General features: G+C 47.1%; 1 protein-coding gene across 3 annotated transcripts in view; it reads right to left on the reverse strand.

Moving 5' to 3' along the window:
- Positions 1–19,322, reverse strand: part of PNISR (PNN interacting serine and arginine rich protein) — a 113,311-nt gene that overhangs the window by 24,058 nt on the left and 69,931 nt on the right. For all 3 annotated transcript variants that reach the window (XM_030199149.1, XM_030199150.1, XM_030199148.1), the window contains exon 7: positions 8,974–9,111. In XM_030199149.1, the coding sequence (XP_030055009.1) occupies positions 8,974–9,111 (138 nt within the window). The remainder of the gene's footprint in view (positions 1–8,973; positions 9,112–19,322) is intronic.

Below are 19,322 nucleotides of genomic sequence, written 5' to 3' on the forward strand. Positions count from 1 at the left end.
TAGCGGCGAGCACAACTCTCTCGAAGAGTGGATGAAAACGAACTGATCACTGCATGTTCGCGTTGCAGGCGAGAAGCTGCCCACGCATGCGCGGTGGGTCGGCCCGCGCAGCAGTACTTTCTTGAGCTTTTGAAGGTTTCTTCCGTCTCCTGGGCCGTTGCGGACGACAACCCACACGTAAGAATATTGAGAGCCTCCTTGTCTTTGGAGAAAGCTTATTATAAGTTCCAGACCGGGCAACACAGTGCCGCATTACCCAATTGTGAGAATTAATGGCTTGCTTGTCCTTGGAGAATGAATAAGACAAATTTGAATGCATTGACTTCATTGTATGCAAATTTATCTCATACTTACTTATTGTGGGTATCTTGAAAACCTGACTGGCTAGGTGTGTCTCAAGGACTGGGTTGAGAACCCCTTGTTCTAGACTATACTAGATGCATCTGATAAAGGCACCTAACAATCAAAAATTCCACCAAGCTAAAGCATTTATAAATTGTCTTTGCTACAATGTAGACAGTACACATCTGACCCCTCCCCCCTCACCTCCTGCTTCTGATCTCCAGCTTTCCTTTCCACTGTCTCCTTTCTCACCCCCCATTTCCCCACCTATCCATGTTTCTTCTCCTTTCACCTTAATCTATTACCCCTCTTCTAACCTGCATCTGCAATCTACAGTCTCTCTGCAATTCACCCAGGTCCCTGCCTTTTGCAAAACCACAAATGCTGCTCATTTAGAGAGTCAGAAACTAAGTGGTTTCTATCACTCATTCACTACCACAGTCAAACAGTAGATGACAAAAGACAAGGAGTAACTGACCTACCTACAGATTTCTACTGTTCTACTTATTTATACATCTTATAAACTGTTACAGTGGGGGAAATAAGTATTTGATCCCTTGCTGATTTTGTAAGTTTGCCCACTGACAAAGACATGAGCAGCCCATAATTGAAGGGTAGGTTATTGGTAACAGTGAGAGATAGCACATCACAAATTAAATCCGGAAAATCACATTGTGGAAAGTATATGAATTTATTTGCATTCTGCAGAGGGAAATAAGTATTTAATCCCTCTGGCAAACAAGACCTAATACTTGGTGGCAAAACCCTTGTTGGCAAGCACAGCGGTCAGACGTCTTCTGTAGTTGATGATGAGGTTTGCACACGTCAGGAGGAATTTTGGTCCACTCCTCTTTGCAGATCATCTCTAAATCATTAAGAGTTCTGGGCTGTCGCTTGGCAACTCGCATCTTCAGCTCCCTCCATAAGTTTTCAATGGGATTAAGGTCTGGTGACTGGCTAGGCCACTCCATGACCCTAATGTGCTTCTTCCTGAGCCACTCCTTTGTTGCCTTGGCTGTATGTTATGGTCATTGTCGTGCTGGAAGACCCAGCCACGACCCATTTTTAAGGCCCTGGCGGAGGGAAGGAGGTTGTCACTCAGAATTGTACGGTACATGGCCCCATCCATTCTCCCATTGATGCGGTGAAGTAGTCCTGTGCCCTTAGCAGAGAAACACCCCCAAAACATAACATTTCCACCTCCATGCTTGACAGTGGGGACGGTGTTCTTTGGGTCATAGGCAGCATTTCTCTTCCTCCAAACACGGCGAGTTGAGTTCATGCCAAAGAGCTCAATTTTTGTCTCATCTGACCACAGCACCTTCTCCCAATCACTCTCGGCATCATCCAGGTGTTCACTGGCAAACTTCAGACGGGCCGTCACATGTGCCTTCCGGAGCAGGGGGACCTTGCAGGCACTGCAGGATTGCAATCCGTTATGTCGTAATGTGTTACCAATGGTTTTCGTGGTGACAGTGGTCCCAGCTGCCTTGAGATCATTGACAAGTTCCCCCCTTGTAGTTGTAGGCTGATTTCTAACCTTCCTCATGATCAAGGATACCCCACGAGGTGAGATTTTGCGTGGAGCCCCCAGATCTTTGTCGATTGACAGTCATTTTGTACTTCTTCCATTTTCTTACTATGGCACCAACAGTTGTCTCCTTCTCGCCCAGCGTCTTACTGATGGTTTTGTAGCCCATTCCAGCCTTGTGCAGGTGTATGATCTTGTCCCTGACATCCTTAGACAGCTCCTTGCTCTTGGCCATTTTGTAGAGGTTAGAGTCTGACTGATTCACTGAGTCTGTGGACAGGTGTCTTTCATACAGGTGACCATTGCCGACAGCTGTCTGTCATGCAGGTAACGAGTTGATTTGGAGCATCTACCTGGTCTGTAGGGGCCAGATCTCTTACTGGTTGGTGGGGGATCAAATACTTATTTCCCTCTGCAGAATGCAAATAAATTCATATACTTTCCACAATGTGATTTTCCGGATTTAATTTGTGATGTGCTATCTCTCACTGTTACCAATAACCTACCCTTCAATTATGGGCTGCTCATGTCTTTGTCAGTGGGCAAACTTACAAAATCAGCAAGGGATCAAATACTTATTTCCCCCACTGTATATCATAAAATCTCAAAACGGGACATCCTAGTTGTTACTATCAGTTCCCATAGTTAAACCATCACCTAAGCTCCCTCACTCCCCAAGTCTTTTCCCTAACCTCTTAACCCTGTTCCTACCACTTACCTCTTTATTTGGCTAAATCTAATAAACAGTTCAGCTAGGCAGATTTAGCTCTGTAGTATCCTCCTGCTCTTCTGAGCATTGAGATCAACCGATCTAGACTGGCTGGCATTATGTTACAACAGCCTTCAACTGCAACTAGCTGAGGGGAGAAGAAATCTCCATTTTAACTCTTTTCTTTCTAGCCCTAACCACTTCAGTCATAAGCCTTCGGCTATGTTCTAGAGACTCAAAAAAAACTGTTCAGATGCTCCATGAATTTTGTTATGTATCCGTGCAGTGGCTAGGATACCCTTCCCCTCTGGGGCTGAGCACACTGCCTATGAAGCATCTCCAACTCTGGCCAAGCCAAGCAGCAGATGTTGGGCTTGGTAAAACACCCTAGCCTCTGATGATATGGTAGTATATAGCAATGCCACTATAGAGCCCTCAAATGCAAGGTTTTTAATCTAGAGATTTTTATGGACTCCCCCCTTTTGTACTATTTGCAATACACTGATTTTGGTGGCAACATTTTAGCATTTTTTGGTTCCTGTAAGTGGGGCCAACATTATGGGGGGGGGGGGGGAGACAGCAAAATCAAAAGATTAAACAATTTTGTACCACCAAAAATGGTAGCAGAAATTACCTCTTAACAATAACGTCATGCATACTTCACATGGAGGGGCATTTTCAATATGACATCTAAGTTGGACTGCGGACATTTTATTTATTTAACACATTTATAACCCTCCTATCCAACCATCCAGGTGAGGTACAATAAAATACTCATTAAAAAACTGAACAGTACAAAATCATATAGATAGCAGAATCCCCCCCCTCCAAAAAAAAAATCTCAAAATCCACCCATCAACCAAACACCATGGAAAACAACCAGATAACTGCTTCTGAATTGAGGAATAGATACAAGTTGGTGCATGGCCAATGGTAAAGAATTCCACAAACAAGGGCCAGCAACAATAAAAACCAGACTACGAATTTCCTTCAAACTCACCCGATGAAATGACGGAACAACCAGCAAATTCTGGTCTTGAGACCAAAATGCTTGAGAAAGACAATAAGACTGCAAACAATGCACTAAAGCCAAAGGAGCAACACCCTGAGGCACCTAAAACACAAGTAACAGGAGTTTAAATTCAATACACTGCACCACAGGCACCTGTCACAAAACGCCTAGCAACGCACCTGGGGCTAACCCTGTGGCCACTTAGAGGGTCTATCCCCAGGACAGCCCAGGTCTGCCTGCACCTGGGAATGTGCTCAATACTAGCACCCTCCTCCCACCGATTGGGTCCCAACCGCCTCTGGGCGAGTCTCCCGCTCTCAAGTTATCCACAGTGATTTCTAGGTTATTGGGGCCACACTCCCAGTGGTCCCCTAGTTACTAGAAAGCACTCACAGACCCAACATACAAAACACCAGGATTCTTAGTCAGTCCAGACAAGCAGAGTCAATAAACTAAAAAAGATTTGTCATAAAAAATATTGAACAGTGAACTATACAAACAGATGGAAAATAACAGGCAAATAATAGGTAACTGAATAAGAATCAATTATAAAACTATCTAAACATTTTATCGCTACCTGAATAGTGCCTGGGAAGTACAGGAAATACGGCTGATCACAGGCTACCGAATATAACTGTTCACAGGGCCTCAAGTAAGGTAAAATTATGTATCATACCTGATAATTTTCTTTCCATTAATCATAGCTGATCAATCCATAGACTGGTGGGTTGTGTCCATCTACCAGCAGGTGGAGATAGAGAGCAAACTTTGCCTCCCTATATGTGGTCATGTGCTGCCAGAAACTCCTCAGTATGTCGATATCAAAGCTCCATCCGCAGGACTCAGTAGCCAACCCGAACGGGAGGGCTCTGAACTGGAAGTGTCGGCCCAGTACTGCAAAACGCAGAAAGCGTTGATGAGGAGGCCAGATGGGAATATGCAAGTACGCTTCCTTGATGACCAAGGATGCCAGGAACTCTCCTGCCTGCACTGCCACTATAACAGAGCGGAGGGTCTCCATGCGAAAGAGCCTGATTGACCCCTTGAGGTCGAGGATAGGCCGTACAGAACCTCCTTTCTTTGGTACCACAAAGTATATGGAGTAACGTCCCTTGCCAAGCTGATTTTCTGGCACCGGAACGACCGCACCCAGGCGGATCAGATTGTCCAAGGTCTGCTGCACTGCCACAGCTTTGACCGGAGACTTGCAGGGAGAGAGTACAAACCCGTCTCTTAAGGGTCGGCAGAACTCTAGCTTGTAGCCGTCTCTGATGACTTCCAGCACTCAAGCGTCTGAAGTTATTGTGATCCACTCGCCCAGAAACGAGGACAGCCGTCCCCCAATCTGCACTGGGGCGTGGACCAAGGCCCCGTCATTGGGTACGAGACCCTAGGGGAGGACCGGAGGGAGCACCTCCGGGACGGCGGTCTCTGCGAAAGGAATGCTGCTTGGGGGAGAATTTCCTCTTGAAGGAAGAGGGGGCAGAGGAGCCCGACCTGCCGGGCGGTACCGACGGCTTCCTGAAACCGTCCTCTGGAGGTACCGGGGCGAGCACTAGCCCGAGCCCTGACCTCTGGTAACCTCTTGCCCTTAGACGTGCCGAGATCGGTCACGATTTTGTCCAGCTCGACCCCAAAGAGCAGCTTGCCTTTAAAAGGCAATCTAGCCAGGCGGGATTTAGAGGCGTGGTCAGCAGACCTATGCTTCAGCCAAAGCCACCGCCGCGCAGAGATTGTCTGAGCCATGCCTTTAGCTGAGGCCCTCAAGACATCATACAGCAAGTCTGCCAAATAGGCTAAGCCCGATTCCAGGGCCGGTCAATCAGCCCTCAAGGAATGATCCGAGGGGGAAGCCCGCTGCACCATAGTCAGGCACGCCCTGGCCACATAGGAGCCGCAAACTGAGGCCTGCAAACTTAAAGCAGCCGCCTCAAAGGACGACCTTAAGGCCGCCTCCAATCTTCCGTCTTGGGCGTCCTATAGGGCCGTGCCACCTTCCACCGGCAACGCCGTTTTCTTAGTCACCGCAGTGATTAAAGAAACCACGGTAGGCCACAGATAGGCCTCACGTTCACTTTCAGGCAAAGGATAGAGGCGGGACATAGCCCTAACCACTTTAAGGCTCGCTTCCGGGACATCCCACTGAGCCGAAATTAAGGTGTGCATGGCATCATGCACGTGGAAGGTTCTATGCGGGCGCTTCGTCCCCTGCATAATGGCAGAGCCAACAGGGGCTGAGGGAGAGACGTCCTCCGGAGAGGAAATCTTCAAAATGCCCATGGCCTGCATTAACAGGTTGGGCAAATCCTCTGAGCTAAAGAGCCGCGCTGCAGAGGGGTCATCCGCTCCATCCGAGCGGGGATCCGTCTCCTCCAAGGAATCCGCAAAGGACCGTTGGGAGAACTCAGATACGCTGCCCTCACCTACATCGGAGGAGACAAAGTCCTCCAAGGCCTGGGAATCAACCCGAGGGCGTTTACCTCCGGGGGCCTCAACCTCTTTACCAGACGAGAGAGCAGGGGCAGCGTTTTGCATAAGGAAGGCCTGATGCAGCAGCAAAACAAACTCGGGGGAGAAACCCCGCATACTGTGCACTTCCGCAGCCTGGGCTACAGCCCTAGACGCACCCTCAACCGGCGCTCGCAAGAGCGGGGGAGAGACATGCTGCGCATCCAAGATGGCGTCCGGCGCGACACTCCGCGAAGGAGCCGCGCGGGAAGAACGGCGGTTAACTTTAGCCACTTTTGTGCCGTCGCCCAAATTAAGGGCGTTCATGGCATCAATGTCTCCCACCTCAAGGGCAGCCCAAGAAGAAGCCGTCCGAGCCGCGTGGCCGGCCAATATGGCGGAGGCGAGCAGCGGGGGATGGGCGTTTATGGCGGGAAAAAACCGCCACACCGGGGGAAGGACCGGGACACTCATCGGTCACGAAACTGTCACCCAACAAGGGCGAATCAGACTTTAAGACCCCCGCATCCCCTCTGGAAGCGCACACGCGATCCGGGGAGCGACTCTTTGCGCCCTCGCCCTCCGACGCCATAGGCCACGTGGAGACCAATCGGGGAACCCCCTGCCCGCTATAAAAGGTAAAAATTACCTGCTGTCCGCTCCGAGCTGTAACGACCTGGTGTCCCAGTGAGAAGCTGCAATAAACGTTTAAATAAACGTCGAAATAAACGCCTTTAAGGACGTTCAAAATTTTTTTTTTTTTTTTTTAAACGGAGCCAGCGGGAGGGGGAGAAAAGGAGGGACCTGGCGCCACCAGGTTTGCACTTGCTCAAGAAGAGCCCTCAACCCCAGGCACTCAACAAAACCTAAAAATTAGGCTTGGAGGCCTAGCCAGAGCTGCTGCTGTGTGTGACCACCACCTGCTGAGATAGAGAACATACTGAGGAGTTTCCGGCAGCACATGACCACATATAGGGAGGCAAAGTTTGCTCTCTATCTCCACCTGCTGGTAGATGGACACAACCCACCAGTCTATGGATTGATCAGCATGATGATATGGAAAGAGGTCTTTCTCTCTCTACTTCCAAACTGAGACTGGAGAAAAATTCAGTATTTCCAGACTGAATTTGAGCGCCTGGGTCAACCAGAGCCCAGAACAACATTTTTTTTTTTTTTAAAGTAGCTGGCCACATCACTGCAGGTTAATTCCTCTTTGTATTCAACTAAAGAAGGAACAGCCATTTGTCTGTAACAGCTGTAAAGACAAAACATGCACCACCAACTGGCCAAACTACAGAAATACACTTCATGAAATATTCTTATAATTCACATGCTAGAAAATTCACCATTACGCCAAACAATGCAGCATTTTCAAATAAGGTGTAATACGCTCCTCCCAACTCAAAATCAAGAGAAACCACACTAAAGAGTTCTGTGCAACCTACAAAGCTTGTAAAGTTGCACGTGGCAAACCAAACGTTACAATAATTGAGAGAAGGTTGAACGTAACTGCAGCATGGTGTGGAAATTCTCCATGGAAAAAAAAATTCCGTCAAGATACCATTCGCAGTTTAAAAACCACAACCTTGACTATAGTGGCCACTTGTCTAAAAGACAACCTCGTGTCCAAAGACACTCCCAAATTATGAAGCGAAGTGATCACTGGTATAAAACCAGAATCCAGAAACCGGATTTTGCGCAAAATGTCCCAAATCCAAATTACAAATGTAACCATTTTCAAAAAAAGCAAAACGACTATCTTCTTTTTAGAAAATACCATTTCGAACAAGGCTTTCTGTCTTGTGTGTTTATCTTTTTAGGCCATTTTCGAGAAAAAAAAAACAAAACAAAACCCAAAACACACGTTAAAAATGAACAAAAACAAGCCACTGGGGTGCAGGAGGGACCAGCATTTTTAGCAGACTAGTCCTCCAGACATCCCAGGAGAGCAATGGGGCACTGCTGTGGACTTCATGTAAATGCTCCCAGGTACACATCTCATCACTGCTCCTTTATCTTGTCTGATAAGCCCTCCAAACCCCACTATCCCTAACTGTACACCACTACAATAGCCCCTTAAGGGTGAAGGTGGCACCTATATGTGGGTACAGTGGGTTTTTAGTGAGTTTTGGAAGGCTCACAGTTTACACAAGTGTTAACAGGTAGGGGGAGGTATGGGCCTAGGTGCACCTGTCTACAGTGCACTGCACCCACCACTATACTGCATGCTGCTCTAATAGATCTGGCTATAACATCTGAGGTTGTCACAGAGGCTGGCGAGTATTATTTTTAATCACATTTTTGGGGGGTGAGAGGGATCCCTGATTCCTTCTAGTGGTCATCTGGTCATTGAGGGCACCTTTTTTGTGTCTTATTCATTAGAAAAACAGGTCTACTCCAAAACATTAGAAGTTTTCGCCCTAGACGTTTCGGTTTTGTCCCATTATGACCATAAAACATCCAAGTCTTAGGCATGTCCCAATCCTGCCTTTGAAAACTCCCAACACCCCCTCACCCCGTCATTTGGATGCACTGCAGACAAACTACATAGATAAGTGTCTGCAAATAGGTTTTAAAAATACCGATTTGAACGTTTTGAGAAGAAATTCATCCAAATGCTGATTTCTGACACTTCTTGGACGATTTTCTCTTTTGAAAATCAGCCACAAAGTCACTTAACCTTCCACTGCGCCAGGTAGAAAAAAAAACCCCTTAGATTGTGAGCCCATTAGGGACACAGAAATAAGTATCTGTATATAATATATAAATCACTTTGGTTGTACCACAGAAAGGTGTTATATCAAATGTATGACCCATACCTCAGAAATGCTCTAGTGGAAGTTCATGAGAATGGAAAAGTACCACAATTACAAAACAAAAACATATATGTATTTGTTAACTTCTATATGTTAACTGAGGTGGCATCTGTACCATTTGATATTCTCTCTCTTCTTCTGTCATTTCTGGTTCACTCTGCTCATCCTGAAGAACTGGTGATGGACTCCTGCTTACTTTTCCACTACTAGCAGCCTCTACATTGTCATCGTTGTCTTCCTCCTCATCACTGTCCTATAAAAAGATAATACATTTTGCCTGAGAATATCTGCATTGTAACAAATTTAGTTCAGACATGTTGAATAGTCATGAAAACAAATTCTAGAAGCATAAACAAATAAGCTTATTTTGCAATTTAAAATTTTTGAGATAAGAAAACCAAATAATCAAAATACAAAACATTATTCATATCATTAGCACAGTAAGCTCTCCACCATGTCCATACAATCACCTCCCAAAGGAGTACCACCCAAAGACCCTTCACCTTCCTATAGGTCTCCCCAGGCTTACTTTAAGGATGCCCTGGTGGTATAGGGTAGGACAGGCATGAGCGAAACCCAGTCACTCCTGCCCATGCCGACTCCAAGTTCAAAAAGAAGTCACAACTTCTAGTGGCAGTCTCACAGTAGTACTATGGGCTAGCATCCTGGCCCCTAGCAACAGTAGCTAGCCATTTTGAACCTGGAGCCCAAATAAGCAAAAGTGAATGTAAATCACTACTCCCCATCCTACCCTAGAACACCAGAGCATCCTTAAGTAGGCCCAGTGGGCTTAAAGGGGAGAGGGTGGGCCTTCAGAAGAATGGCTTTTGAGAGCAAAAGTTCTGAGAGGACATTTCTCTGGGGGTAAATGACAATATTTTGCTCTGTGCTTAGTAACTTAATTGGGTTAGGTTATTGATAAACACAGGTAGAATTAAAAAAAAAAAAAAAAAAAAACAATAGCAGTAGCAGCAAACTTTATTAACTAGTCTCCACACCATTTTCCTCAGTTTTAAAACTTGAATATTTTCTGACTCAGCATTAACAGACAGACTCTAAAAGGCACAGCAGGGCCTAGTTCACTTAGAAAAAAATAAAAATGAGAAGCATTATTGACTAGTTTCCCATAGTACAACAAGAAAGTTTTAATTACATTTAATTAGTTTCTGAGACGCAAACACTAAATAAATTACATATTATACCATATAATCTTAAGGCTCTTTATATTCATCTGATATTTCTAGTACCTTAATAAGTTTTAATTAAACAACTCTACAAATACTAACATACAGAAAGCAAGAGGGGTGCTATCCAAAGAGCTCCTAGCTCTCACAGAATGAGTTCATTCTCTTGAGGATAGAGTAGCAGACTTGGAGGAGAGCTGAGGGAGACAGAGAAGTAAATACAGGAGGCCTACAGGGACGTTGTAGAGAAGTCCCACATCCGGTCTGTGCTGCCTTGGAAGAGGGAGTTTTCTAAAAAAAAGAAGAGGAGAGTATCATCCTGGTGAAGCTGGAAGTAATCCTGTAGTCAGGACCTGTCCACCAGGGGATGCAATATCCTCTCACACCAAGGATGTGTCTACAGGAGCTTTTGCCCAGGAGGGAAGGGTTAGGATGGCTGTTGTAGTCGGTGATTCAATTATTAGGCAAGTAGATAGCTGGGTGGCTGATGAACGGTGGATCGCCTGGCTATTTGCCTAGTGAGAAGGTGGCGGACCTCACGTGTCACCTAGATATGATTTTAGATAGTGCTGGGGAGGAGCCGGCTGTCTTTAGAACATAGGGGGCATGCGATGAAACTACAGTGTAGTAAATTTAAAACAAATCAGAGAAACGTTTTCTTCACCCAACGCATAATTAAACTCTGGAATTTGTTGCCGGAGAACGTGGTGAAGGCGGTTAGCTTGGCAGAGTTTAAAAAGGGGTTAGACGGTTTCCTAAAGGACAAGTCCATAAACCACTACTAAATGGACTTGGAAAAAATCCACAATTCCAGGAATAACATGTATAGAATGTTTGTAGGTTTGGGAAGCTTGCCAGGTGCCCTTGGCCTGGATTGGCCGCTGTCGTGGACAGGATGCTGGGCTCGATGGACCCTTGGTCTTTTTCCAGTGTGGCATTACTTATGTACTTAAGAGTAGCCATACTGGGTCAGACCAATTGTCCATCTAGCTCAGTATTCTGTTTTCCAAACAGTGGCCAAGCCAGGTCACAAGTACCTGGCAGAAACCCAAATCATGCAACACTCCATACTACAATCCCAGGGCATGCAGTTGCTTCCCATGTCTGTCTCAATAGCAGACTATGGACTTTTCCTTCAGAAATCTGTCCAAACCTTTTTTAAACTCAGATACGCTAACAGCTGTTACCACATCCTCTGGCAAAGAAATCCAAAGCTTAACTATTCGTTGAGTGAAAAAATATTTCCTCCTATTTGTTTTAAAATTATTTCCATGTAACTTCCTCAAGTGTCCCCTAGTCTTTGTACTTTTGGAATGAGTAAAAAAAAAATCGATTTACTTCTACACCACTCAGGATTTTGTAGACATCAATTATATCTCACTTCATCTGTCTCTTTTCTAAGCTGAAGAGCCCTCACCTCTTTAGCCTTTCCTCATATGAGAGGAGTTCCGTCCCCTTTTATCATTTTGGTTGCTCTTATTTGAACCTTATCTAATTCCGCTATATCTTTTTTGAGATACGGTGACCAGAACTGAAAGCAATACTCAAGGTGCGGACGAACCATGGAGAGATACAAAGGCGTTATAGTGTTTTCGGTCTTATTCACCATCCCTTCCCTAATAATTCCTAGCATCCTACTTGCTTTTTCGGCTGCCGACACATACTGAGCAGAAGATTTCAGCATATTATCTACAATGACACTCAGATCTTTTTCATGAGCGCTGACCCCCAAGGTGGACCATAACACCAGGTAACTATGATTCGGTTTATTCTTTCCAATGTGCATCACCTTGCATTTGTCCACATTAAATTTCATCTACCATTTGGACGCCCAGTCTTCCAATTTCCTAAGGTCTTCCTGCAATTTCTCACAGTCCGCACGTGTTTTAACCTTGAATAGTTTTGTATCATCTGCAAATTTGATCACCACACTCATTGTTCCAATTTCCATATCATTTATAAATACATTAAATAGCACCTGTCCCAGTACAGATCCCTGCGGCCTCCACTGAGAGAAATGATCATTTAACCCTACCCTTTGTTTTCAGTCCAATAACCAATTCCTAATGCACAACAGAACCTTGCCTCCTATCCCATGACTCTAATTTTCTCAGGAGTCTCTCATGAGAAACTTTATCAAAAGCTTTCTGAAAATCTAGTTTCATTACATCAACCGGCTCCCCTTTATGCACATGTTTATTCACACCTTCAAAGCAATGAAGCAAATTGGTAAGGCAAGACTTCCCTCAGCTGAACCCATGCTGAGTCTGTCCCATGAAACCATGTTTGTCTACGTGTTCTATGTTATTCTTTATAATAGTTTCCACTATTTTGCCCGGCACAGACATCAGGTTTACTGGTCTATAATTTCCCGGATAATCACCGATATGTTGAAACTCTCTGCTCAATGTGCAGCGGCAGCTAAGAAAGCAAATAGAATGTAAGGAATTATTAGGAAAGGAATGGAAAACAAAAATGAGACTGTTATAATGCCTTTGTTATCGCTCAATGGTGCAACCACACCTCGAATAGTTCTGGTCACTGCATCTCAAAAAAGATATAGTGGACTAGTAAAGGTACAGAGAACAGTGATGACAATGATAAAGGGGATGGGACGACTTCCCTAAGAGGAAAGGCTAAGGAGGCTAAGGCTCTTCAGCTTGGAGAAAAGATGGCTGAGGGGAGATTTGATAGAGGTTTATAAAATACTGAGTGGAATGGAACAGGTACATGTGAATCACTTGTTTATTCTTTCCAAAAATACTAGGACTAGGGGGCATGCAAAGAAGCTACTAAATAGTAAATCGAGAACAACTCGGAGAAAATATTTTTCACTCAACATGCAATTAAATTCTGGAATTCCTTGCCAGAGAATGTGGTAAAAGCAGTTAGCTTAGTACGGTTTAAAAAAGGTTTGGATAATTTCCAAAAAGAAAAGTCCATAACTCATTATTAAAATGGACTTGGAAAAACCCACTGCATATTCTAGGATAAGCAGCATAACATCTGTTTTGCTGTTCTGGTATCTTGCCAGGTACTTATGACCTGGATTGGCCACAGTTGGAAACAGGATACTGGGCTTGATGGACCTTCGGTCTGTCCCAGTATGACAAATACTTATGTTCTTAACTTCCAGTTCAAAAAGAGATGAATTTGTTAGGTGTAGTGTTCGACTCTAAGCTTACCACGAAGGATCAAGTTGTTAAGGCAATTTAATCTTCTTTTGTACAGCTCGATCTTTTTCACAAATTGAGACCTATGTTACCATTGTCTGATTTTCAGAGTGTGGTGTGTAATTTGGATTATTACAATGCCTTGTATCATGGAATATCAAGTTTCAGGAGAAAGGTATTGCAGATTCAGAATGTAGCAGCTAGCTTGGTTGATAGAGTTCCAAGAACTGCCGGTTACCAGTGAATTATAGGGTCCAATTTAAAGTGCTATCATTGATACATCAGGCTGTGTATCTATTTGCACCATTGTATTTTAAAATTATTATACATGCATACTGTCCAAACAGAGCATTAAGATTGGAGAATGCTATATGGTTATCTTCTGATGTAGTGATTACAGCACATTATGCTGATACTAGAGCTTCTGATTTTCTCTCTCACAGCTCCGGTCCCACAGAAAAAGGCAAGGAAAAACCTCTGTTCCACCGTCTAAGCGTTTTTTTTTTTTTAACGCTGTGAGGAAAGCAGAGGTAAATAGAACTCCGGAGGCTCAGGTGAGTGGGAAAGGCAGGGAAAGGGCAAACCTATGTGCCTGCATCCACTGTTGGTGGGGAAGGACAGGGAAAGCTAAGCAATGTGTCCACATCCACGGAGGTATGGGTAAGGCAGGGAAAGGGCGAACCTATGTGCCTTTAAAGTGAAGCTGCTATAGCCTCCAACGCTCCTGCTAACAACTGGCAAAAGCACAGGAGCAACCTCCAGGCAGATTTAAGATGGAGCTCGAAGAAGCTGCAGCCACTCTGCTAGGGGAGATAGAGAATACTGAAAAGAGGCAGTGGAGCAAGCTGGTATGAGGCACTGAAAAAAGTGTGCTATCTCCCTCTGCTGGTTGATGGACACAACCCATCTGTAATGGCCATCCTGCATATCTCCTCAGGGGATATCACACAGGCCTCTACCCAGAAAGCGGCCTGACCCCTAGTACAGTGGGCTTAGAGACCCCGAGGCACCGGGTGATTCTTGACTACATAAACAGACTCAATAGCTGCCCTAATCCATTTTGCAATGGAGGTCTTTGAGGCCACCTGCCCCTTCCAAGGGCCATAAGAAGGTACGAGGTGATATGAGAGATGAAACTCATTCGTCTCCTTGAGGTATCCGAGCAGTGTCCTCTGGACATCCAGCTTGTGAAGCCTCAGAACCTCTGGTGATGATCCCTGCACCACAAAGGAGGGAAACCAAACCTCCTGATTCACATGGAACAGAAACACTACCTTCAGAAGAAAGGCTGGAACTGTGTGAAAGGACATGGAATCCTCCCGAGGAGGGGATCCTGACACGGCAGGACCTGCAATTCTGAAACCTTCCTAGCAGAGGTGACGGACACCAAAAATACCATTTTGAAGGTAAGATTCTTGATAGAAGCCAAGCACAAGGGCTAGAAAAGAGCATCAGAAAGCGCCCAGGGGATCAGACTGAGGTCCCAAGAAGGAAAGAAAGGATGGATGCAGATGCAACATCCCCTTCAAAACCCGAGCTACCTCTCTATGCAAAGCCAGAGAGATGCCCTTCACCTTCCCCCCCCCCCCCCCCCCTTTTCTATATATATGATGCTGAAGTGAGCACTTTTGGAAGGCCTGAAAGCTGCAGGAGGAGGGGGGGGGGGAGTGCACCCAAACAGGGTGAATGGGCAAGACAGGTGGGGGATGGGGATTAACACCCCTTGGGAAAGGCCCCGTAAGACCAAGCCAAAGCCTCACACAGTGCAAGTGCACTGGGGACCTCGGAGCCAAGCTTCAAGCTCAAACAGGAACAGTCCTGAGACTGTGACCTGACAGCGACCATTAGGCTTGAGCATGCTGTGCGGCCGCAGCCAGCAGAGCATCACTCAACTGCCAACCCGCCTTGTACAATAACTTCTCAGCTGGCTCACCAAATGCTGAATCACAAGCTGAACACCCACCTGAGGTACCCACCACTGCAAGAATGTCAGTGCTGCTTAGGGCTTCCCTGCAGAGTCCTGCCTGCCAGGAATCCCACAGCTGCCAAAGGTGGTCACCATTCCAGGAAGTGGGAGGACCACAAGTAAAGGGAACCGTGTGCAATGTGCCCCATTTATACAGCCCATAGAGAACAGTCACCCCCTTCTGCAAGGACCCCACAAAGCCTCCCTGTTCTGGCGCTAAAACCCTTTCGAACTGGAATCCATAGGCTGAAGACCTGGACTAGGACATCAGAAAAGATGTAAAAAAACAAAAGGAACCCTTTCCAGCTGCTGGCAGAGACCTAGCAAGTGCCTGCCAGCCAGCCAGCCCCTTCTTTGCTTCACCAGGAAAAGGTCCATGGATCAAACCCTGGGAGCCAAGAGCAGAAAAGGGGCTAGGGGACACCCACAAAAAAAGTCATACAATGCATGGCCTCAGGACCAAAGTTTAACTTGCACATTACTGAAGCATGCATATAACTGTTATCACTCTTTGATAACATTATTTCAGTTATTACACAGTCAGAGTAGTACCACTTATTTATTACTGTAATACAACATTCAACAATTTCCTTATAATGCCTAAATGTAGACCCTGCAACTGTAGTCAAGTTACTAGTAAAAATGGTGAAATTAGGTCTTACCTGCTAATTTTCTTTCCTCTAGACCCTCCAGACCGGTCAAGACGCGTGGGTTATGTCCTCCTACCAGCAGAGGGAGACTGAGAAACACTGAGCTTTTGAATACTGTATATATAACCTGTGCAGTACATCCACTAGCCAGTATAACCCTGACAAAGCAGAGAAAACCAAAACACCAACTACAACTAACTACCCTGTACGTGGTCACTGCCAACTGGACACTTTCTTCATCTCTTTCATTGTGCCCTTTTTATTGTGTGTGCTTCCACAGGTGGACTCTCAAACACGGTCACACCTAACCAGACTCATAACAACAAAAGTCTGAAACCATAGAAATCACACTCAACAGCTGCCAAGATAGAACAACAGAAAAACCAGACTAAAACAAACCTCCTGGCCTAAAGTACAGACAGGGCGGGCCTTGACCGGTCTGGAGGGTCTAGAGGAAAGAAAATTAGCAGGTAAGACCTAATTTCACCTTCCTCCACGACCCTCCAGACCGGTCAAGACGCGTGGGAAGTACCAAAGCAGTAACATCCTAAGGGCGGGATCCACGAAGGCCAGAGGTCAACACTGCAGCCCCAAAGCCTGCCTCGTCCTTGGCATGTACATCAATCCTGTAATGTTTAACAAACGAATGCAAAGACGACCAAACCGCCGCTCGACAAATATCTAACGGCGGAATCACACTACTCTCCGCCCAGGAGGTCGCCATTCCCCTGGTAGAATGAGCCGAAAATTCCTTAGGAACCACGCGACCCTTCAGCAAATATGCCGACGCAATTGACTCCTTCAACCATCTAGCTATAGTAGCTTTGGAAGCTGCCGCGCCCTTTCTTGCACCACCATGGAGAACGAACAAGCGATCCGACAGTCTATAGTGCCGAGTTCTGGAAATGTAACAGCGCAAGACTCTTCGCACATCTAACTTGGCCAGTCGCCGCTGCTCCGCATCCCCCGCCAAATCACCCAAAACTGGCAAGGAAATAACTTGATTCACATGAAACTCTGACACCACCTTGGGCACAAAGGACGGCACCGGGCGCAACGAAACCTTCTCCTTGGAAAAGGACAAAAAGGGTTCTCTACAAGACAAAGCCTGAAGTTCCGACACCCGCCGGGCTGAAGTAATAGCCACCAAGAACACAGTCTTTAGGGACAGATCCTTATCCGAAACCGAAACCAAGGGCTCAAACGGCGGTCTCACCAAAGCCTCCAGCACGAGATTCAAATCCCACGGAGGTACCATCCGCCGCCGTGGCGGACGCAGTAACTTAACACCCTTCAAAAACCGCACCACATCCGGACTAGAAGCTAACGACTTCCCCTGGATCTTCCCACGAAAACACGACAAAGCTGCCACCTGCACCTTCAAAGAAGACAGGGCCAGACCCCTGTCCATACCATCCTGCAAAAACTCCAAGACATCTGTTACCGACGCTTGAAAGGGAAGAACTTGTCTACCTACACACCAATGCTCAAATACTCTCCAGACCCGGACATACGCCAACGAAGTGGACTGCCTACGCGAACTCAACATCGTATCGATAACTCTGGACGAAAAACCTTTCTTCCTTAACCTGTGCCTCTCAAGAGCCAGGCCGTAAGCGAGAACCGATCCGGATCCGGCATAACTATCGGTCCCTGACACAACACCCCTGACTCTGACAACGGCAGAGGATCCGTTACTGCCAACCGAACCAGATCTCCGTACCACGGCCGACGCGGCCAATTCGGGGCTACCAAAATCACTTGACCGGGGTGCCGAGAAATGCGCTGAATCACTCGACCGACCAACGGCCATGGTGGAAACACATACAGCAACTCCTGCGGCCAAGGCATCAGGAGCGCGTCTATGCCCTCCGTTCGAGGATCCCTCCGCCGACTGAAAAACCTCTGAACCTGAGAATTGTGGGCTGTTGCCATGAGATCCATCACGGGAAGTCCCCAGACCGACACAATGCGATTGAACACTGCCCGCTGAAGCGCCCATTCTCCTGGGTCCAGAGAATGCCTGCTTAGGTAGTCTGCCTCCACGTTGTCCACTCCAGCCACATGTGCCGCGGAGAGCGCTAGAAGATGAACCTCCGCCCATTGACACAACAGCGCCGCCTCCTCCGCGACCGCCTGATTCTTTGTGCCCCCCTGACGGTTGACATAAGCCACGGCGGTGGCGTTGTCGCAGAACACCCGGACTGCCTTCCGCACCAGCAGACTCTGAAACGCCAGCAGCGCCAGCCGAATGGCCCGAGTTTCCAAACGATTGATGGACCACTGAGCTTCTACCTGAGACCAACGACCTTGAGCTACCTGACCGAGACAATGAGCTCCCCAGCCCTGAAGACTGGCGTCTGTGACGAGGACCACCCACTGTGGAGCCTCCAACGGCATTCCCTTGTCCAGATTTCCTGGGTTTAGCCACCACCGGAGACTGAGGCGTGGGCTTATCGGCAGCTGAAGACACACGTCCAACCCCTGCGACAGGGGTGACCACCGACTGAGAAGAGCTGACTGCAACTGCCGCATATGCGCCCGGGCCCACGGAACTACTTCTATGGTGGCCGCCATCAACCCCAGAACTTGCAGATACTCCCGGGCCGTCGGAGCCGCCTCCGACAGGAACAGACGAATCTGATCCTGCAACTTGCGAATCCGAGGGCCCGGCAGGAAGACTCGACCGTTCCTGGTGTCGAAAAGCACCCCCAGATATTCCAGCGACTGTGACGGCACCAGGTGACTCTTGGCGAAGTTCACTACCCAGCCCAGAGACTGAAGAAACTGCACCACCCGAGCAGTAGACACCTCGCTCTCCGACTGGGACTTGGCCCGAATCAACCAATCGTCCAGGTACGGGTGTACCAGAATACCCTGCTTCCGCAAGGCCGCCGCCACTACAACCATGATCTTGGAAAATGTTCGAGGGGCCGTTGCTAATCCGAAAGGCAGAGCACAAAACTGAAAATGCTTTCCTAAAACCGCAAAGCGCAGAAATCGCTGATGAGCGGCCCGAATGGGAATGTGCAGATAAGCCTCCGTCAAATCCAAAGACGTGAGAAACTCCCCTTCCTGCACCGCGACAATGACCGACCTCAATGTCTCCATGCGAAAAGAGGGGACTCTTAGAGCTGCATTGACTGCCTTCAGATCTAGGATAGGCCGAAAGGCGTCCTCCTTCTTTGGGACCACAAAATAAATTGAATAGCAGCCCAAGCGACGCTGAGCGGGGGGAACAGGGACCACCGCCCCCAGACTGATCAAACGAGCCAGAGTGTCCCGTACCGCTTTCCGCTTGAGCCTCGAATGACAAGGAGACTCCAGAAACCTTTCGGGAGGCGAGCCGTCGAACTCCAGAGCGTATCCGTCTCGCACCACCTCGAGAACCCATTGATCCGCAGTGATTTGGACCCAGTCCTGGTAAAACAGACTCAGCCGAGCCCCTACCCGAACCAGAGCCTGGGCCCGCACACCATCATTGCGAACTA

Source organism: Microcaecilia unicolor, chromosome 3, assembly GCF_901765095.1.
Source record: "Microcaecilia unicolor chromosome 3, aMicUni1.1, whole genome shotgun sequence".
NCBI lineage: Eukaryota > Metazoa > Chordata > Amphibia > Gymnophiona > Siphonopidae > Microcaecilia > Microcaecilia unicolor.